We start from the raw sequence: 21,257 nt of genomic DNA, 5'->3' as shown, positions 1-21,257 counted from the left end.
GCATCGTCCTTCTTCCCTTCTCCAGTGGTGGGTGCACTACTTCAGTGGACTCCAGGGACAAGGTACCATGATGGTTGATTTCATACTTTGAGCCAATTTGACGGTCTAGTGGTTCACGCAAAGTATCAGTATATCATTTGAATGAGTGAGACGAAAGAACGCTACAACTCACCTCTTGAACAGTGTCACTCCAACTTCCTACGCTCCATGCCTGTTCTCTGGTATGTTTACGAGTCTCCATATCGCTACATTCACGGTAGAATCAGCTAGGCTCCATTCTGTATTCGATAGTCATGAGGTGAAAGAGACCTTCCACTCACGGGTATTGCCAGATATGATGTACTTCGTGAAGTTGTCCTACTTGAGAGAAGAAGGCTCCTACTGGTTGCTACGAATATGATCCTATGTCATTAGCTCCTCTGACCAATGAAAAGGTCATTCCAAATCCCCTTCATCTATGCTCTTGCTCTACGCTTGACTTGAAAAAATCGTCCTTTGATCCATGAAGGTCATGAAATATTGCAATAGCATATGGCAATTCAGAACTCACCACAAACCTCTTTCTAGCTTCCAAACCTCTCCTCCAAGCGTACTCCCAATCCAACAATTTACCAGGTTGTAACTGATAAGATCTCATTTCGAATATACCTCCATCGGGATAACCACTATCGTGTGGTGGAGAAGATGGCCAGAAGCTGAACTCAGATACGATCTGATGTTGTCTTGAGTTTATCAAGGGTAAGATCTGGGACTGGAGGGATTGCATTTCCTACATGAATCAAACAGGATATGTCGGTTATACAACCATGAAGTATCCATTGAGGTATCAAAGACACCATAACTCACCTTACTCCCTCTTAAAGCTTTGTTAGTCTCATCATACCCTCTATACCCCTCATACTCCAAGATATGTGTGAATTCCCCAACAGTACCAACGACACTCTCCCAACTTCCCGTCAATTTGACTCTTCCAAATTCACCATTATGATCAATCAATTCTCTAAAGTAATTTTCAGCCGCAGCGAGATACTCATCTCGTTTGGAAGGTATGACATTGTGCGTTATCTTCTCATGGACGTATTTACCTCTTCCGACTATTTTGGAGTGTTGGCCTTGATGGGATGGTTCGATTAGTCCTGCTGCTTTGGCTTCTTTTGATCCGTATAGTAAGGACTAGATAAATGTATAATCAGCTTTGTACATTTTACATATGAGATGACACCAATTCTCATCCGCTGTACTGAGTACTGACCATTGGTGAGAGGGAGAAATTGACTTTTACTCACACCGAAGAACCCATCTCCACCTTTCTTGGGATCATTCTCAGGATCGGTATCAGCCGTTACTCCTCCAGGAGTGACTTTGTTGCCCTTGCTCGCTGGGTGGGAGGTATGGATATTGGCAGAGAGAGGAGCGAATGCTCGTGGGACACGCTTGGAAGCTGTACGAAGTGTTGTCAATGACATTGTGGGATATAGTAGGGTGTTGATAAGTAGGATGAGTGATACAAGGTATATAAACAATATCTCAAGGTCCACTTTGATGGTCTATGCGGGGTTATATCATCTGATGACGATTGAACCATTCCACTCTGACCCCACTCTGCCCCACACATGAGATCGACATTCCCTAATAAACCCTAATTGCCACACATACCATATATCCGAATTACCGGCTGGTGCAGGTCTACCACGTTGCCTCATTCTGGCTTAAGCTTCGCGCTCGGTCACCTCCTGCGAACCTATGTGGGTTCAGCATTCAACAACACTCATTTCAGTGTTATACTTCTACTTATTCATCCTCTCGAAAGAGCTTCACAGAGGGGTAACATACTATAGCAAAGGTAGACTGACAAAAGGTATCTCTTGATTCACCTCATCATCATCATACAGTTGATCATCACAGCTTATCAAATTGTCTTCATTTTATCTGCTTTTCACCTTCTGTTCTACGAACATGATCCGACTATCGATAAACGACATGTCGACTTGGTCCACCACGCGACTGGAACATCACCCAACGCGATGATATCATGATATAAATGCAGATTCTCGCCTGGTAGGATCTGAACTCAGTATCTGATTTCAATCACAAGGACTGCTTTCCTGTCGAAATAGAATTCAAGGTAAGTCTAATGTCTCTGTTGTCAAGTGGAAGGCATGTATACCCTTCCTTTCTTCTATCCTCCGATTATATACACTCTCTTTAGGATAGGTTCCAATTCTAAGTCGCTATTACCTCTTCCACTGTTCTTTTATACGATACAAAGGTAGGTACTGATTAATCATACTTCGTACTTCAGACATCATGTCAAACATCGGTGGTTCCCAATCGCGTTCACCTCCTCCCCCTCCTCGAGAATACCCCCCAGCCGGAGAGAGGGAATACGACGATAGACCAGGAGGAGGGTTCAGCCGAGGTGGATTCGCACCTATACCTCATCGACATTCCGACTTACCTCCCATTCCACCTCCACCTGCGAGATTTGAGAGAGATGATTACGATAGAGGAAGAAGGGATAGAGAGTTTCCAAGAAGAGAGTTGGATCCTGATCCCGAGGACCGGTATGAAAGGAGGGAATGGGATGAATATGGTAGGAGAGGAAGTCATTGGGATGATGATTATGGTGAGTTATACCATTAGTCACCCAGCTATTCTATCATGTCCAAACTGCCTAGCGCGGGACTATTGAAGCTGATATTTGTTGTACTCTCTGACAATCATAGACCGCCCAAAGAGAAGACGATCGCCTTCTCCTCTCGGACCTTCCCATCGACAACGACTCCATAGTCCATCCCCTCCACCTCTCCATTCCAGGTATTCCAACAATCTCCCTGATCCAGCATCGATCGAGACTCTTCTCTCCTTCCGACAATTCGCAGAATGGTTCAGAGCTTCACATCCTCAAACTGCTAAAGCAGATGAGGAAGAAACTCGAAGGCATAGAGAGCTGATTGAATCCGGTCAAGCAAATGAACATGAGGCGAAAGAGAAAGTGGGTATGGCAAAGAGATATGAGAGGTATAGGAAGGAATTCCACTCTAGACAAGTGAGTTTCCTGTTGCTCAAACCCTCTCGAGCGATGCTAATTCATTATTATAGCTCTACGCCCTTTTCCTCACTCACAAAGACACAATATGGTTCCAAGAACGATATTCCCATCTTCCTGAATTCGTCGCATTCAGAAGGAGACTGAATCGTCAAGGTCGAGTACCCTTGGCTGAAAAGCATTTAGAAGAGCTGAGATCGGGCGTATGGGATACTGTAGAGTTTGACATGGCTGGTGAATTGTCATCTTTTTCTTGCACACCAGTGTTTCCGTATATTGATGAAGAGTGGTATGGCAGAATCAGAAAGCAAATCTACGGATAAAAATGACAACGACGAACCCGAAGGTCTCGATCGAGCTCTGGGAGATGGAGGGAATTGGGCTGGCGATGATACTCTACGGGCTGAAATCGCACCTAAACCTAAACAAGTTTTTGTCAAGACCGCCCCGCCTACGACCAGCCGTAAGGAACTAGAAGAGGTCAGTCACATCCCGTCTTGATGAATGTCACTGATATAATGCACAATTTATAGCTTTTCGCCCGAGTACCTGGGTTCCAATGGCTTGCGGTCTCTGAGCCCGCGCAAAAGAAATCTTTCCATCGTGTGGCTTGGGCGCAATATGCCGATGATGTGGATATAGGAGATGTCATCAATAAGTTGGATGGGCAGAAGGTGAGCTGATATCCGTGCGTTTCGATGGATTGTAAGCTGACATCATTGTAGATCGACGGATTCACTTTCCACATGTCTGTCAACTCCACACCTACCATTGGCCGATTACGTGTCACCCCTTCTCTGTCAAATACGCTAAACCGACTGATCGGCGATGGCGAAAAAGCGAAAGCATTAGCGCTTAAATTGGAAGAAGAGCTTTTGGGTGATGATGATGATGAAGACGATAAAGCGGAAGTTGAGGGAGAAACGTCTGCTGCTAAAGCTGAAAATGGAGAGAAGAAGGTGGCTGGGTTGAGGGAGAAAGTCAGTGATACGGTTGAGGAGACTGTTCAGAGATTGTTGGAATCCAATGGATTAGTGGGAGAACATCTGGATGAGGATAAGAAACTGCACCGAGTGAGCTGAATACTGCGTGTTCATCACTATGAAGCTAATGTGGGTCTTGCTTCGGACTTAGGCTAAGATCATACTGGATCAATGGCTCGCATACCTTCGTCATGGTCTCGCAACGTGTTATTACTGCGTTGCACCCATGTCGTTCGCTGAGGAATTACATAGGAAATGTATTGGTCATATGAGACCTCATCCCAGTACGATCTCCGAGCCTTCATCCGAAGAGGTCAACGAGGTCAATGGAGGTGATCCTGTTGAATCGGAACAACAGCCTGAACCCGAGGATGCCAATAGGAATGGTGAAGGAGGCGAAGATGCAGGAGGAGATGAAGATCGAGAATTGAGAGAAACTGAACAACAAACCAAAGAGTCTTCGACAACGTTCAACAAAGAAGGTAAAGAACAAGGTAAAAAACAGTTCTTCCCTCAGAAGACTCAGGATGAGAAATGGGCAGAAGGATTGGATCATAAGTTGAAACCTCTCCTGGAAGATGTTGATGTGGTAGATTATGGAGGTAGGGATGTTGAAGCGTGAGTGTCACTTCACTTTGACTGGCCTCCTGGTCTGAAATATAAAGAAACACAAGAACTGCTGCTGATACTTTTTTTTGCTGTCATATAGCGAAACGAAGAAATTGTGCGCACCTCTGATCAAGCAGGAAGAAGCTAGTAAATATAGATGTAAAGATTGTAACAAACTTTTCAGAGCACCTGAGTTTGTCATCAAACATATTATCGTGAAACATCCTGAAATTACCAAATCCAAAATTGATGATGTGAGTTTAACTTGTCTTTTGGCGAAAACCATCGAGTGTAAGGTCAAGCTGATCTCTGTTTTACCACTTTGATAGATTTCTACACTTAACAATTACGTTCTTGATCCCCAGCATCTTCAACCATCCCTATCAACTCCAGCAGCAGTAGACGACAAGTTACTATCTTCCTCTATACCTATACCGATCATGCCTATACCTCAAGGAGCCTTCAACCCCTCGACGAATACTCAAGGAGGAGCGCCAGATATGAACATGATGCAACAGCAGATGATGATGATGATGCAAATGCAACAAGCCATGTTGATGGGTATGCCAGTTATGAACCCTCAAATGGGATTTAACAATTTGCCCCATCACTCTCATTCGGGAAGAGGTGGTGGTGGGAATGATTTAGCTTCTAGGATGGGTGGATATGCTCCTCCTCCTTCATCTGGTAATGGATCACGTGATGGTGATGGCAGTGGGGGATTACCATCTGCTCCTCCAGGTGGAGAAGATCCAAGAGCGAGAAGAGGTAGAGTGAGTTATACGGATTTGGATGAACCTTCCGCTGGAGGTGGGGGAGGATTACCATATTAGGTTTAGTGGTAAAGACGTAGTTGGTGATGGTAGATTATATACTGTATGAAGTGTTGATAATTATGTTTGTGTGCATGTTCATTTGCGATGTAGGTGACTGTGTCTGTAGCGTCAGTGATGATGATATTGGAAAAAGAAACGAGAAGTGTGATTTATCATGCATATTATACACTGTACAATGTGTGGATCGTACTATTTATCTTGTACAATTGTGAGATCGTTCGATCGTGTAATCTTGCAAAAAGTTAGTGCTGCTCTGTGTGATACTTGCATTACATGCTCGACCAACTGGACTCTTACAGTGGCTCCTCCAGTTCAATGCGAGTGATATAATAATACATGTCCACATATCATTGAATGATATATCCGTTACGACAATTCATCTATGAGGAGTCAAGTTGCACACATCATCCCATTCGGATTGATTGAACTCTTATAAAGACAGATCACCCAGACCTAAATTGAAAGTAGTTCCCAAACCCAACACCGAGCATTCACCAGAAGGTAATCTATCTCCTAAACAGATTGACAGACATAGATTGAGGTTCAAGACATTTTCCAAACTACATTACACCATAACAAAAACAACTTGTATCAGCTTTACCATTCCGAATCGAATCAAATACGGTATGATTTGGATTTTATGGTTCTGAAATCGGACTCGAACTTACCCATCTGCACATTTACATTCACCATCTACTTCAACTTGATCTACTCTACAGCACATGGTGGATTTGAATTCTTCACCATTGGAACACTCCAGATCACCGTGAGATTGAGGTTTGGCCAATCGTATCACTCGAGGGGGAGGTACGAAGGCATCGTCATCTACCTCAGAGGAAGATGGTGCAGCTGGAGCATCTTCATTAGAGGTCGTGGGAGTAGGTATGGCCTGCTCAACAATGCTACTGGAAGAAGAAGTGATTGTAGGCGTGGGAACAGGACTGAATGTGGAGGAAGAAGTAGGTGAAGGTGTGAAACCTGCATTTTCGATCTGTTGAGGTACAGAGTTAACATAGATATTGTCGTCAGAGGCACAGTTCGAAATGGTAGTGGTTGACCATTGGGTTTGAGTCTGAGTGGCCCATTGAGTTTGGACTGAAGTGGATGTGACTGTTTGAGTCTGGGTCTGGGTCTGCGTTTGCGTTTCGGTTGCCCAGATAGTCATAGGTTGTGTGGTAGTTATCATTTCGACCTGTACGAGACATTCAGCTCATCGATCTCGCTGTCAGGGACACAATGATTCAAGTAGAATGGGAGAACTTACAAAGACGGTAGCAGGTAGCACAATTGTACTCGTGCTGGTACTAGTAGTCCAAGCTACGTTGTTGACAGATACCACCCCGTCATCCTCTTGAGCTTGTACTTGGGGTTGATCGGGCGAAGCAATAGTAGCAACCGGGGAAGGGGCCGAGGTCGGAACGGGGGTGGCAGTAGGAGAGCCATCTAAAGTAGAGGGAGGAACAGAGTTGATGACTAGGTCGGTAGCTGTTGGTACTGCATCTACACTGGGGTCGGAGCTAGGCGTAGGTGTAGGAGTTGGAGTAGAGACGGATTGAATCAGGACTCTGGGTCGGGGTTTCGCAGCGAGAAATTTGGTACATTTCTACCGAACAGTCATATGTTAGTGGAAGTCTTGGAGCTGGTGCAATCATCTGTAATGAATTCAGATTGGAGGTAGGCGAGATGCTCACTCCGTTAGGTTGATAACCACCAGGACAATTGAATCCTCCATCTCCATCACACGTAGGCATCGAATAAACGGGGTAGGTGAATTGTTTTCCGCCAAATCGGATCTTTACAGAAAGAAAAATCAGTCTCGTTGCTCATTGAAGATTCCTTTTTCAAGAGATCAATGACTTACCTGAGCTTCTAAGAAAGCATCTAGACCATCTACCTCTCCTAACCCCAGATCAACACCCAATTGAGCGTCAATCACGATTCCCCTATTTTCGCTCCAGCACACACAGGGGACGTTATATTGTTGATCGGCCCAACGACCAATCACAGGTCCACAGATCAACTCCTCGTCATCACCTAGATCAACATTGAGTCCCACCGTCGCATTGATACCTAATAAGTCGACGTTTGCGTTGAGGGAGATATTGAGAGGTCCAGTTATACTTTCGACTGTATCTAGAAGAGAGTCCACCAATCCACCATTAGTACCCAAGAGATCGGTAGGAGTATTCGGTACACCGGAAGGCAGGGTAGGTAAATTGTTTTGAGAGTTTAGAGGGTCGGTGAGCCCATTTAGGATCGGAAGGTTATCGAGGCCTAGTAATGGCGCGGGGAGGGGTGCTGCTCGAAAGAGCGGTAAGAGCGGAAGAAGGGTAAAGAACGTTCTGGAAAACATGATAATATATGTTGGTCACCTCGTTGTATGATGGATGTTTGCGTTGAATGACCGTTCTCGATAATGAAATAAAAGTAGCGAAATCGAAGGGTACGAGTATATTATTCGTTATGTTACAACAGTTGATGATATGGTTTTTACAGATTGGATAAAAATTGGTACAAGTGAATTCAAATAATAGAGGTGGTGACTAGCAACCACGTTACACAATGATATACCACTTGGGTAGAAATAATAGTATAGTATTATAAAGTTACGAAAGCGAAATCGAAGTTGTTTGGAAGCGGAATAACAGAAGAAGCAGAAGGCAATTAAGAATGCCCAAAATGGAGCTATATGTATGTTTTCTTATCAATAGTATCTGATCATGGAGCTGCGAACCAATGATAGCCAAGAAGAAAGGCTTATTCACTTGTCAGCTTGTCAGTTAGATGAACAAATTTGATTGTTTCGATAATAACTGGACTTGCAGGTGTATTCGCATCTTCCAGGCGGGTCGGTCAGTATTGGTATAATCAGCTTGAGTACCGAGTGTACCATACATACCCGTCAGCTGTGGATATGATAATGAGAGGTTCGAGTCCCCAGGGTACCCAAGTAGGTCAATTGTATAGGATTGTCAAGTGCGAGTGGATGTTGCATGTTGACAATCCTCCTCATTCCTCGCTCGGTCTTTCCCTTGGACTGTGATGTTTTCATGTACACTGCGTTGTGTCACACCGTGGGAAAGTGCAGTGATCCGTTGATGAGATGACGCGCACGAGCCCACAACACCATCCCACCACCACCACCACAACGACGGCACCAACACCTAACAATGATTAACATACCATAAAACGATAACTCACCTATCATACGTCTCCCTTCACCTCCACCCCTAGCACTCACCCGCTCGCCTCTCGACACCAATACCTACAAGATGTCCCGTTTCGTCCGTTCAGTAAGTAGGACATCTCTGCGTTACATCGCGCAACTGCTCATCAGATTTCGTTGTTTAGTCCAAATACCGACATGTTTACGGAGCGAAATCCAAGGTGAACTATGAGAACGCCAAGATCTCAGGATCAGCTTGGGATACAGACCTGGTCACTGCTGGTGGAAAGTATCTAGCTGTGAACTGGCAGGTCTCAGGAGGTGGTGTGAGTGCTTGTTTTGTGTCTTACTCAAACGCACGTCTGATTTTACTGTTTCCTACCTGACTAGGCTTTTGCTATCCTTCCGCTATTCTCGCCTGTCACTCCACCTCAACCAGCTGGTTTCCCCAACAAGCTACCAGATATCATCCCACTTGCTCGAGGTCATACGGCTCCTGTTCTCGATACTGCTTGGTCACCTTTTGACGATAACATAGTAGCTTCAGCAGGCGAAGATGGAAAGGGTACGCTGTCTTTGGTATTCACCATCGGGAGAAATTAGCTTACCTATGATATGTATATAGTCCTGGTGTGGAAAGTGCAGGACTCGCTCTTCGAAGGATGGGGAGAAGATCACTGGGTACCAGAGGACTTATCACCTGAATTAAGGTTAAGTGCAGGTGGTCGTAAAGTCGGACAAGTCATATTCCACCCTACATCCTCAAATTTACTTACAGCTGCATCCGGTGATCATCTCGTCAGATTATGGGACATCAGCTCAGGTGGAGATTCACCTAAAATCACTTTGAAGGGTCATACGGATTCTATCCAGGGTATAGCTTGGAATGCTGTTGGAAATACTCTTGCTACTGTACGTCGGCTATCGCTCATCTATTCCTCCCCATATGGTGCATGCAGTGTAGCTCACAATCGTGCTCAATAGACATGCAGAGATAAGAAACTGAGATTATTCGATCCTCGAGCTGGTACAGATGCTGTTAGGATTACGGATGGGCATGCTGGTGTTAAAGGTTCAAGAGTAGTATGGCTCGGTGACAGAGACAGGATCGCTACTACTGGTGTAAGCTGATAGTGGTTCTTACTTGTCAAAATTCCCAGCTGATAACCTATCAATACAGTTCAGCAGAATGTCCGATAGACAGGTTTCATTGTGGGATACCGCTGGTTTAACGAACCTTGAGACTACATCTCTTGACTCGAGCGCGTGAGTTGAGCTTTCTCCTTGACGCAAGTATCTAGCTAATAATTCATTGCAGAGGTATTATCATGCCTTTCTACGCGGAAGGTAATGATGTGCTGTTCCTTGCTGGTAAAGGGTACGTTAGATCAATTGTCAGATGTCAATCCAGCTAAATTCTGCTCTCTCAGTGACGGTAATATCCGATACTACGAGTTCGAAGGCGACTCGCTCCACTTCTTGAACGAGTACAAGACCTCTGATCCGCGTGAGTCAGCTCGCCTCTTACGTCAACTCGTATCGTTCAAAGCAGCTGACCTGTCCATTTAGAACGAGGTATGACCTTCCTCCCTCGACGAGCTCTTGATGTTAAGGAGAACGAAATTGCTCGAGCGTACAAGCTAGCTGGTGGATGTGTCGAACCTTTGAGCTTTATTGTTCCTAGAAAAGCAGAATCATTCCAGGCTGAGTGAGCTTCGTCATGCTGTATCGGACGTGAAGGCCAGCTGATATGTCATCTCAGTATCTTTCCACCAGCCAACTCCATTGAACCCGCTCAGACTGCTGCCGACTACTTCTCCGGCAAGACTGCTCGACCGAAGGTGATCGACCTCGAAACTAGAGCCACAAGCACGAATACCGCTCCCGTACCTGAACCAGTCAAGTCTGCTCTCGCTCCCACTCCAGCTCCAGTTCCTGCTGCTACACCTACTCCACCACCCTCTGCCCCCGAACCAGTTAAAGAGGAAACCAAGACTGCTCCAGCACCCACACCGGCAAGCACTAAGAAAGAAATTGATTCTGTGCCTGAGGTCACCGCTAAAGGGTTGGAGATCGAACAGCCGGATAAAGAGGATGAGAAGGTAGAGGAAGAGAAGGTAGAACCTGTTAAGGCTGTTCAAGAGAGTCTCGCTGGATTAAGTGTGACAGATGAGAAGAAGGAGAACGGCAATGAAGTTCCCGCTGTCAGTATTAATGTTTCATTCCCTTTCTATTCGATCTTCCTGCTGCCAAGCTACATAATCAACTGACCTTTAATCAAATGTCGCATACAGCCTACAAACACGCTTCTGATCAAGAAACTTTCTCCAGCTGCCACATTGCCAACTCGAGGATCACCATTGTCTGCGGGATACGATCTATACTCGGCAGAAGAGAAGGTCATACCAGCTCGTGGAAAAGCTTTGATCGATTTGCAGATAAGCATCGCTGTTCCTGAGGGTACTTATGGTAGAGTCGCTCCTCGAAGTGGTCTAGGTGAGTGATTTCATATATCGCTGCTAATCAATACCCTGTGACGATGTACCTTTGCTGATTATCGATCATGCCCATCCCAGCAAGCAAACATTCCATCGATACTGGTGCGGGTGTTATCGATGCGGATTATAGAGGTCCAGTGATGGTTTTGCTTTTCAACCTTTCTGATGAGGACTTTACCGGTAAGCCTCAGCTGCTTGAATGTCTATCGCCAGTATAGCTGATGTCATCCTGTAATTGCATTTCTAGTCAAGAAAGGCGATAGAGTAGCTCAACTTATCTTGGAGAAGATCGTTTTGGCTGATATTGCTGAAGTTGACGTGAGTGATTTGAAAGTATTATACCCTCGCATGAGTCATTATCTCCATTGTCACATCGCATACATGCTCCCAGCACGAAGACGAACGAAGGTAGAAGATGCACAACACTGATTTATGTGTACTTCTACAGGACCTCGATGCCACGTCTAGAGGATCAGGAGGGTTCGGATCAACAGGTGGATTCGGTCAAGCTATAAAAGACGTAGCTAGCAAGATTCTTTAGAACGAGCAAATGTCAATTAGAAATATGATGAGTAGACGGTTCTTTCGATTTGCCATTATTTACATGATACCGAAATACTCAAAGAGGATATTACCATAAAATGTGCAGATGCAAATTCTTGGATCTATACATCGACGCAAAGGTATACATATCAACATCTTACTGACTGTGACCCATCTTAGTCAATGACAGGATGATCATCCTGAGAACTCTCCGATGCCAATTGATCTACAGAACAGTCTTCAAGTTCCTTTAAAGCAAAGTCAATCAACCTGATCCAGTAATCTAACCAATCTAATTTCTGCGGTATTTTCGATCTGCTCATTTCCATCTTAAGCAATCTATCCTGTCGTTTCCTTTCTCTAGTTGATACTAAATTGGGAGTTTTCCATATGTTACAAGAAGCTCTCCTCAATTCTTCGAATTGAGCTTTACTCGAATCTGAATTCGCACCATTCTTCAGCTCAATTTCGTCATGATATTTCGATCTAGCAAATCTGATTCTTCTAACGAACTTATCTAACTCCTCTGACTTGTGGTCTTTCTTTACAACACGTTCCTCAAGTCTTCGTTTTATTTCTTCCAATTCTTCGCAAGATTCCGACACCTCTATGACTGTTCGAGCTAAAAGTTGTTTCTCACTTTGTAAATCAACATTCTGACTCTTCAGATCTTCGATCTGTCTGTTCAATTCTCCCTTGTTCTTTTTATGAGCATTATTATTCTTATTGCGTTTCTCCAAATCTGTCACCTTCTTGGTTAAAGTTGCATTCCCTTTCTTCAATCCTTTCACTTCTGCTTTTAGCACTTGGTTGAGTTTGGCTTGTTCTTTATACTTTTTGTCGAAATTATCATATTCCTTCTGGTGATTCTCTAATCTAGTCAAAAGGTTGGTCTTCTCTTGAGATATTTCTTGATACTTTCTCTCTTTCTGCCTCAACTCCCTTGCCATACGATCTTTCTCTTCGCTAATCTCCTTCTCTCTCTTAGCAGAAAGATGCTGCACGGGAAACCATGCCGGCAGTCTTGGTCTTGGCGGTAGATTCTTGGGTAGTACCTCTTTGAAAGGTCTATAAGCGAGTCTCGGAGTGGAGTTCTCGTTTGTGAACAGAGAATGGTCCCACTTCCTCACGGAAGAAGCGGTGTTGCCTGGATGCGAGAGTCGAGGTGATTCGATGATCTGATCCATCCTTAGCTTTGGGAGCGATGAATCAGCTGTTGATATGGGTGTTTGTGAGCTCGTTGTGAAGCTGGGATTAAGTGTTGGGTGATTACGTGATTGTGTTGGTTTCTTCCAGGATCTTTTCTTCTTCTTGGGTTTGGACACTACATGGGGATTGTCATTTTTGGTAGGCAATTTAGCTGATTCAAGACCCGTATCGCCTACATCTGCTCGCCCGGGTAAAGATGACCGATAGGCATGGAGAGATACCTGCCCACTCATTAGCATATTACCCGAGGTAGGAGGCAATGGAGTGATTGTTGAGGGTGTTATCGGAAGACATGGTTGTGAGTGCTGAAGTATAGAGTGCTGAAGGGCAGTGAGATCTGGAATGAGTCCCGATCGATGATCTTCGAGATACAGCATCAAGCACCTTCTCTTGGTTTACAATACTGTCCTTGCGATCTGGTGTGGCGCACGGACCTCTTCCAGCATGATGTGCTGCAATGTGCCACATCACACCACTCGCACTCTTTCGACGATAATCTGACTTGTAGTCCTGTGTAAGAATGACGTACGATTTAATACTACCAACGATAAGCATCTCATTGTGGACGGCACCATTGCATCTGAATGTGCAGCCATACATACCCTCACTCGATTTATCGTTCTTATCCTCGATAGAAGCATGTTCGACCACCTGATATTCTAGCTCAGGGTAATGACACGCTCAGACACATACACACAGATACACACCGTACACATACACCTTGACAGGGATACAGTAACCCCAATAAATTTATTCTCCAGATATTTCGCATAAACATCATCATTCTTTCCTTTTCATCTTCTCAGCCTTTCGTATCGAAACCTCGCGAACACTCTTGCGTCACTGCTAACCGAACAGCATCGGAGATCTGGTAGGCTTCGCAATCTCTCCTGTCTTCAATTCGAGCTGATATCATCTGATACATAGATCCATCGTCTCTACTGGAAGGAAGACCCAACTACCCACACTCAGAATTTCAATCTCTTCGCTTCACTTGTCCACTCCCGCCTATCATCGGCATGGAGGCGATCACTTCTCATCCTCCTCACTCACTTCCCCAGCGTCCGAAGTACCCTTTAGGTCAACCACCAGAAAATTCCCTTAGGTATGCTCGTCGTCCGATCGATTGTTGGAGGGCTCCTTTGGTCAATCCCTCTTCGAATGTGAAGTCAAAACCAGATCAACATGCTGGGCCTGCTGTATCTGAGGAGACCAGCATATCTGCCACCAGCCTCCACGAAGATGAGTATGACCCATCCTTGGAAGTACCTGGGATGACAACGTACAAGCGATCAAGGGAGGCCAATTGCACTGGAAAGGAAATGGAATGTATAGAAGAGGAAGGCACCACCGTCATCTGTGGGTCTATGGAAGATGATACACCTATAAAGAAAAGAAAATGTGAGTGACTATACAGATATTTCGTCATTGAACCATGATAATACATTCATGTACCGTGCTGAAACCGCTACTTGTCACAGTACCCATCAAACGTACACCCCAGTCTTCGCCTACACCCTCATCACAACTTGACGGCTTGTCAATGACTGTCGAACATACCGAGACAGTTGGTACGTTTATCGTGCCTCAGAGTTGCGATGGCAGAAGCTACACCGGTGAGTTTGTTAGGTCTACTTGATTGAAGTGATCACTGCTGACTCTTTCACAACAGTCCAACCCTCCGTTAATCACTATTCGTTGCCCACTCCTCGAACTACCCCTATCACCACTCAATTTTCTCATGATTTCACCGCTGATACCGTAGCTCATACTGCTGCCCTGTTGGCTTTCTTATCGGAATCTCATCTCCAAGCAGCTGTATCTCTTCTGCCTTCAACCTTGTCACCGGCACATAGACAAGCCTTGGTCGATCTCGAAGGACGAATGTCAAAGGTGGATGACGACAGGTCTTTCCTCACGACAAAGGTATCGTCCCTCGAGGAGAAACTCGACTTCAAAACCAAGGAATTGAGAGACCATGAAATTATTTATGCAGGTGTAGAAAGCGAGCTCAAGATTACCAAGGAGAAATATCGAAAGCTGAAAATCCTGTACGAGAAGAAAGACGAGACGGTGCAGTCTCTGAAAAAGTCGATAGGAGATATGGAGGATCGACATGAACAGCATATCCAAAGGAAGGTCAAGGACTTAGAGATTGAACATACCCTCAACCTCGCAAGTAGAATTGTGGAGATCGAATCTCAAAAAGAGGAAGAATCAAGAGGTAAAGTGGAAGAGCTCGGAGAGAAGCATCAGTCGGAGATGATAGAGAAGTTGAAGGAAGTTGATGTTCAACACAAACTGGAAATTGCACTGATTAAGTCAGACTGTGCGGCACAGGTCAAGGATTGGCGGGATCAAGCTGAAAGTCTGATTCAAGAGAGGGATCAACTCAGAGTGAATGCTATGGCTCAAGAGGTAGAACGAGAAGTGGTGGATCGGAACTTGGAAAAATCAAGGAAGGATGAAGCCCATTTATCAGAAGCACTGAAACAAAGTAACCTTCAAAATCAAGCGAATCGATTGGAAATTGACAGTCTGATTCTTCAGGTAATGGAACTGGGTTCAGCTTTCACATCTAAAGAAGGGAAGATACATTGTTTGGAGACGGAGAAGGACGTCTTGGAGAAGTTGATAGAAGAGAGAGATGTTGAAGTAGACAAACTCAATAGCAAGATGACCTCGATCGAAAACCTATCAAACTTCCTTCAACAGCAGAAAGATACAAAGGTAACCAGTCTTAGTGTTGAGAATGAGGCCCTTAAGGTATCCAGAACAAATCTCGAAGCTAAGATTGTGGAGATGGAATCCAAGGCGAAGGAGCAGCATGAAAAGTCATTGAAGACACAAGAAGAGCTAAGTATATACATCTCAAAGGCTAAAAGGTATGAACAACTAAAGAAGGACTTCGATTCACTCGCGAAAGATATGGAACTGCTCGATAAAGAATATAAGCACTGTCAAAGCGAAAATCAAATCAAGAGCCAACAAACGGTCAATCTCACTTCCCAAATTGAGTCTTTACGATCGAGTGTGGCCCAGAGACATTCACAGGTCGAAAGGCTCAATGAACAGAATCTTACTGCTCGAATCAAGATCTTTTCCACCGAAGATGAAAAGAAGGAATGGATGAAACTCGCCGAGGATCGGCAAAGAGATAATATGGAGTTGCAGAAGAAAGTGGAGAGGCTAGAGAAACAACGTTCCGAATTTTGCACGCCAACTGTAGCCAGATCATCAGTGAGATCTACAAAGGAGTTAGAAATGATTAGGAAGGAGAAATCAGCTCTCGAGAAAGAACTGAAGGAAATACAGAGTGAACGAGTGTGGTTTTGGGATGTGATTAACGGGTATAAGGACAAAGATGCTTCGGCAAAAGCGGATCTGGGTCAAATCGAAGAGCTAAACAGAAGACTCGAGGAGGAACTAGATGAGGCGAAGAATTCATGCGATCATCTAAAAGCCAGTCTTGAGCTTGCGGAGATGAAGGAGCAAGAGTCTGAAGTCCAACTTGAACAGATATCAGCAGAGAATATCACATCAAATAATACCATTTCTATGCTTCAAGAACAGATTGCATCGTTGCAGGAAAAGGTGAAGAAGCTTGAGAAGTGTAGAGTCGCTCTAGAGAAGTCAGAGAAAGAGAGAGAGACCGAATCAGGTTCTGAACGACTATTGACGGTTCAATCACCTTCAACCGATCTATTCGAAAAGCGACTTGCTAATTCCCAACAGAGAGTTACGGATCTACAGCTTGAAATCGCAGGGAAAGATGATGAGATTGGCAAGCTGAAGGATTTGAAGAAAAATCTTGAAGTTAGATGTAATAATTTGGATCAGTCGCACAAAGATAGAGACAGAAGGCTGTATCTGTGTATAACGAAGATCAAGGAATTGGAAAGATCCATTGCCATTGGTGAGAAAGAGGGAGTGATTGCCAATCTCACTCAAGAGGTAGGAGTAATTCGAGGATTGAAATTGCAGATGGAAGAACGGATCAAAGAGAAGGAGGAAACTATCCGAATGCTAAACCAGAAGCTGGTCGAGTTCCAATCCGACTTAGACAGATATATCTCGGCTTATCAGCTACCGCGACAAGATCTGTCTATTCCGAATCATATCCTTAGAAATATGACCCAGCTCAAAACACGGCATGAACAATCGACTTCATTCAGATCAAAGATCATGGAGAGAGTGGCCAATAGAGCAAACCATTTGCAAGACCTCATGACGGATCATCGATCAATGAAGAATGAAAGAAGCTACAATGTGTCTAAAAGAGAGTATGAACATTGTTCACACTTGTTGAACATGTTGAAAGATTTGGATGGTAATGAGCGACAGCTTGGAAAGCTGATCGATGAGATGAAAGCTTGATGGGGATGGGAGGTCAGCATGAATTACATTACCGATTTTCGGATTAGGCTTTTATTTCGAGTATCTCGATAGTCTTTTGTTGTGATAATCCATATGAGCAACGTATTGCGTCCCTCAACTTGGTGGTGAATACTGTTAGGTAGTCGATTACGAGTTGAATGCAGTATAGCCATTAGGCATCATGACATGTATAGTCGTTCAGTTCACGGGTTCTGATAGAGTATCTTGGATCACTTCAACAGGGACAAACGTGGTGCTGTCCTTTGGATTGATCGGAATTAGATCTGATGGTTTTGATGATTCTAATCGACGCTGTGACCCCCCATCTCAGGAAGTGAGAGAGAAAAGAGATAAACAAAAGTTTTCCTTGATATGGGAATAGGGAAGAATAACGTTTTCCATCTTGATTCTTTACCACAGCACTTTTGGTTCTTTGAAAGGATCACACGCATACGATTCACATCCTTATCTTCTCAGCATCTTGAGCTAGTGGAGCTTTTCCGTATTGGACGTGACAAACTAGAACTTGACCACACCGTATACCATACACACATTACCGAGGAACAACCGCCTATACCACGACGTTTGGACTTGATGAACAAGAAGCCCAATTGACTTTCAGGCAAATTAACCATTATCGCATGTATATGGTGGAGAATCATAAAATCAACCCTCGCCGTTCTTCAAGCAGGCCATTGTGGTGATATCTCATCGCTTTCGGTCGACATCAGACGATCATCGACAGTAAATTTCAACCTAACAGGGATCAAACACCATATATCGTCAGCTCCACCAAAACGACACCGCATCACAGTCAGCAAATGAACTCACCTACGATCTCTAACATAATGGATCCCAGTATGGACTACGAAGAAGGTGAAATAATGAATTGCTCACCTATATCCACTTCGACTTCGACATTCACAACTCATACTGCACTTAGTCCGACTTCTTCTACCGAGGTTGAGGATATTCTGCTGGTTTCACGAGGTTCTGACAACAGACAACCACCTTCAAAATCAACGCAAAAGATATATCCTTCGCCACTATCCCTCCTAGTTCCTCAATCGTCTGCACAGGGTATGAGAGAGGGACATAGACCAGAGGACAACATGACAAGACGAGGTGAGAACCCTTCTTTTCTGAGCTTCCGTTCAGCAAAGAGCGCTGATGATATAAATCATGATATATACAGATCTATTATCGCCTCATCAATCACAAGCCTACTCTGATCACCCTTCCCTATTGTACCCAGATCGGACCTTCCGGCGAGTGTCTAATACTACATCCCGATCATCATTCCCTCTGGAAGAGTTGAGAGAGATCCTCAGCATGCCTATGCCAATGGTGGAAAGATGCATATCGATATGGGAATTGTACGAGAGTCGATCGGATATCGATATGGAGATCAGTAGAATTCAGGAGGCCCACCATAAGCAGTTATCGGTTATACAAAAACGATTCGACGATCGAAGTTTGAAAATTCGAGATGAGCTTGTCAATCTTCGTAAGAATCTGGAAACGTCCCAGTCAAAACTTCAAAAAGAGACAGAGGAACATCAAAACACCAAGGAAACCAAGAATCACCTGATGATCAGAATTGATGGTTTAACCGAAGTGATCAGATATTTGAAAAAGGAGAAAACCGAAGAAAATCAGAAGAACTTGAACGTCCATTCCGATTTACGAGAACAGTTGAGGATGAAAATCAATCATATCACCGAGATGGGCCATCAAATCTCTCAATTACAAACAGATAAAAGGATGCTGAATGCACAGGTCCTCGGTATCACATTGTCGATTGACAATAGCCATCAATTGAAGATCAACGAGTTGAATGGTAAATTAGAAGAAGAGAAAAAGAAAGACAAATCGGTGTTGAAACATCTTCAGCAGATTGCTCAATTAAATAGAGATCAACAATTGTTGAAGAGGGAAGTGTCAAAGCTAGAAGTAAGCCTTGAGCAAGAGAAGGCTCGAGGTGATATATTAGACAAAGAGCTGGAGACTTCCAATAGAAGCAGAATTGAATCAGGAGAAAGGGCTGAGAAAGCGATCTTGTCTTGCGAGGAGATTAAGCAGGAATTATGCGAAGTCAAAGCTGAATTGTGTGAACGTACCAAAAGCTTGGAAGGAAAGGAGAAACAGCTGACTGATCTTGGTATAACCAAAGATCGATTGGTAAGGGAGTTGGTACAGACACAAACAATGGCAAACAAGCGACTAGAAGTGGAGAAAAACAATCTCACTCAACAATTCCAAGTGGGGATCAACGAACTGCGAAGCCAGTTGGAGAGGTTAACGGTAGAGAAAGGGATCATCAATAGTTCGTTGACAACAGTCCAGAGCCAGCTGCGAACTTGTCAATCCAATTTGTCAGAGCAGGAAGAGGAGAATAGGGAGCTGAAGATGAAGATTCAAGATCTGGATAAGGATATTACAGATAAGACCAAGAGGGAGAAGGATTGGCAAGGGAAAATGAAGAGGTTGAAGGTATTGAATGCCGACGTAGAGAATCTTAATGAAGAGGTATCCAATCTAAAAGGACAATTGACTAAACAGACAATTCCTCCGGAAAAGACAATCCCCCTCGCTGTGCGAAAATCACCTAGTTCTGGATACGATTCCAAATCAGTCAGCAAGGAATACAGACTTACCTCTATCGTTTCGAACTCAAACTCGTTATTAAGAGCTTCGTCCCCTCTCTCGAGCGCTCCTCCATCCCCAGACCCAACTACTCCTCGATCGATACACAACTCGGATTCGGCGAAGACGTTGGCTAAGGAGAGATCAACGATTGTATCGGAATTGGCGTGCGACGATCACGAACAGCGAAGATTGGTAGTGATCAGTCGATCAAAGCTTGATGAATTGAGAAAACAACTGCAAGCAGCGAAATTAGAAAATGAGAGGTCGAAGGAAAATAAGAACTCAACAGATGGGAAGGATCTTGACAGTCATGGTGAGTAATGCACATTCCGAGAATCACAGTATAACCAGCCTGTCAAATTACCGACTCTGACTTGAACTTCGCTTCTCAGGAATTGCGACTCCGTCCCCAAAATCAGAGATATCTTCGACATCGAGAATTCTTCCACCGAATCGCAATCATTACTGCTTCACTGATAAGTGGTCAAAAGAGATGAGAGAAGAACCCGATTGGAAGAAAAGATACAAGATGCAGCTAAGAGAGTTGGTTGGAATTGTGGAGGGGAAGAGGAATGAGGTAGTTCTCAATATCCTCAAACGACCAAGACAAGTAGCCGAGGGTAAGTCAATTGCACGCCAATGGGGACTCATATGCATTGACAGACACTTGATACCGGTAGATCCTTCGCAAATAGACTTGGTCGATGTGAATGAGATTGATCGACGTCCTCAAAAAAGACGAATTTACCTGTAAATGCGTTTAGTGACTGAGTGAGTGAGAAGAATGGCGAATATGAAGTTGAAAGCTGATGATGTGTTGGTGATTCAGTCAAGACCAAGACCAACAATTGATACCCATATATGATCTTTATTGTGTAAAAGGAAAAGACGATATATTTTCGGGAGTTCAGTAGACATGTAAGATAGCCACCAGCGATTGTGTTTGATCCGACTTCCTCGAAGGAGGTTGGCTTGAATGATTTCAAGGAATATAATGATTTATTGGTTGGAGCTTTGTAGTATTGCTGTTGTATCGCAACTGATGATTTGATATGCATCTTTTTCGCAAGTTATAGTACTGTATCTGACATCTTCAGGTTAGCAAGATATCGTGGACTGGGAAACCTTGAGACTGATATGCTTGAAGTATCAGTATTTCGATCTGTTATATAGCATTGCACTTCTGACAGAACGAGAACGAAGCCGACCGACCAGATGAGTTAGGACTCATCTATAGGAGGCAGTCCTAAAGTACGTTACGATTTCATACATTGAGCGGCGATTTGACAATGACTAAAACGACAAATGATACACTATGCCATTATTCAATCATCAGCA

The 21,257-nt window shown here is 44.1% G+C and overlaps 7 protein-coding genes across 7 annotated transcripts; 4 read left to right on the top strand and 3 right to left on the bottom strand.

Annotated features, from left to right (window-relative positions):
- Window positions 1–36: 36 nt before the first annotated feature.
- L199_002631 (uncharacterized protein) lies at window positions 37–1,466 on the bottom strand (the record flags this gene model as incomplete). Its single annotated transcript, XM_064888370.1, has 6 exons — window positions 37–105; window positions 173–245; window positions 321–388; window positions 551–769; window positions 847–1,173; window positions 1,287–1,466. The coding sequence occupies 6 exons, from the start codon at window positions 1,464–1,466 to the stop codon at window positions 37–39; spliced, it is 936 nt and encodes a 311-aa protein (XP_064744442.1).
- An 841-nt stretch (window positions 1,467–2,307) lies between these two features.
- Window positions 2,308–5,474, top strand: L199_002630 (uncharacterized protein; the record flags this gene model as incomplete). Its single annotated transcript, XM_064888369.1, has 9 exons — window positions 2,308–2,626; window positions 2,727–3,049; window positions 3,103–3,283; window positions 3,348–3,529; window positions 3,583–3,723; window positions 3,775–4,122; window positions 4,184–4,650; window positions 4,742–4,895; window positions 4,971–5,474. The coding sequence occupies 9 exons, from the start codon at window positions 2,308–2,310 to the stop codon at window positions 5,472–5,474; spliced, it is 2,619 nt and encodes an 872-aa protein (XP_064744441.1).
- Window positions 5,475–5,907: 433 nt separating this feature from the next.
- L199_002629 (uncharacterized protein) lies at window positions 5,908–7,830 on the bottom strand (the record flags this gene model as incomplete). The annotated part of the gene is made up of 5 exons (XM_064888368.1): window positions 5,908–6,037; window positions 6,146–6,669; window positions 6,742–7,080; window positions 7,169–7,270; window positions 7,339–7,830. 5 exons carry the CDS (start codon window positions 7,828–7,830, stop codon window positions 5,908–5,910), a joined length of 1,587 nt encoding a protein of 528 aa, XP_064744440.1.
- Window positions 7,831–8,749: 919 nt separating this feature from the next.
- On the top strand, window positions 8,750–11,682 carry L199_002628 (uncharacterized protein; the record flags this gene model as incomplete). Its single annotated transcript, XM_064888367.1, has 14 exons — window positions 8,750–8,770; window positions 8,829–8,969; window positions 9,034–9,208; window positions 9,269–9,555; window positions 9,628–9,765; window positions 9,824–9,909; window positions 9,962–10,021; window positions 10,074–10,150; window positions 10,213–10,351; window positions 10,406–10,847; window positions 10,938–11,139; window positions 11,220–11,321; window positions 11,389–11,459; window positions 11,590–11,682. 14 exons carry the CDS (start codon window positions 8,750–8,752, stop codon window positions 11,680–11,682), a joined length of 2,034 nt encoding a protein of 677 aa, XP_064744439.1.
- Window positions 11,683–11,860: 178 nt separating this feature from the next.
- On the bottom strand, window positions 11,861–13,132 carry L199_002627 (uncharacterized protein; the record flags this gene model as incomplete). Its single annotated transcript, XM_064888366.1, has 1 exon — window positions 11,861–13,132. The coding sequence occupies one exon, from the start codon at window positions 13,130–13,132 to the stop codon at window positions 11,861–11,863; it is 1,272 nt and encodes a 423-aa protein (XP_064744438.1).
- Window positions 13,133–13,912: 780 nt separating this feature from the next.
- Window positions 13,913–17,270, top strand: L199_002626 (uncharacterized protein; the record flags this gene model as incomplete). The annotated part of the gene is made up of 3 exons (XM_064888365.1): window positions 13,913–14,294; window positions 14,375–14,509; window positions 14,566–17,270. 3 exons carry the CDS (start codon window positions 13,913–13,915, stop codon window positions 17,268–17,270), a joined length of 3,222 nt encoding a protein of 1,073 aa, XP_064744437.1.
- An 860-nt stretch (window positions 17,271–18,130) lies between these two features.
- Window positions 18,131–20,771, top strand: L199_002625 (uncharacterized protein; the record flags this gene model as incomplete). Its single annotated transcript, XM_064888364.1, has 4 exons — window positions 18,131–18,395; window positions 18,466–20,232; window positions 20,312–20,539; window positions 20,749–20,771. The coding sequence occupies 4 exons, from the start codon at window positions 18,131–18,133 to the stop codon at window positions 20,769–20,771; spliced, it is 2,283 nt and encodes a 760-aa protein (XP_064744436.1).
- Between the last annotated feature and the right edge of the window lie 486 nt (window positions 20,772–21,257).

The sequence above is a fragment of the Kwoniella botswanensis genome, chromosome 1 (genome assembly GCF_036426115.1).
Source record: "Kwoniella botswanensis chromosome 1, complete sequence".
Taxonomy (NCBI): Eukaryota; Fungi; Basidiomycota; class Tremellomycetes; order Tremellales; family Cryptococcaceae; genus Kwoniella; species Kwoniella botswanensis.
This window is presented reverse-complemented; position numbering and strand designations above follow the sequence as displayed.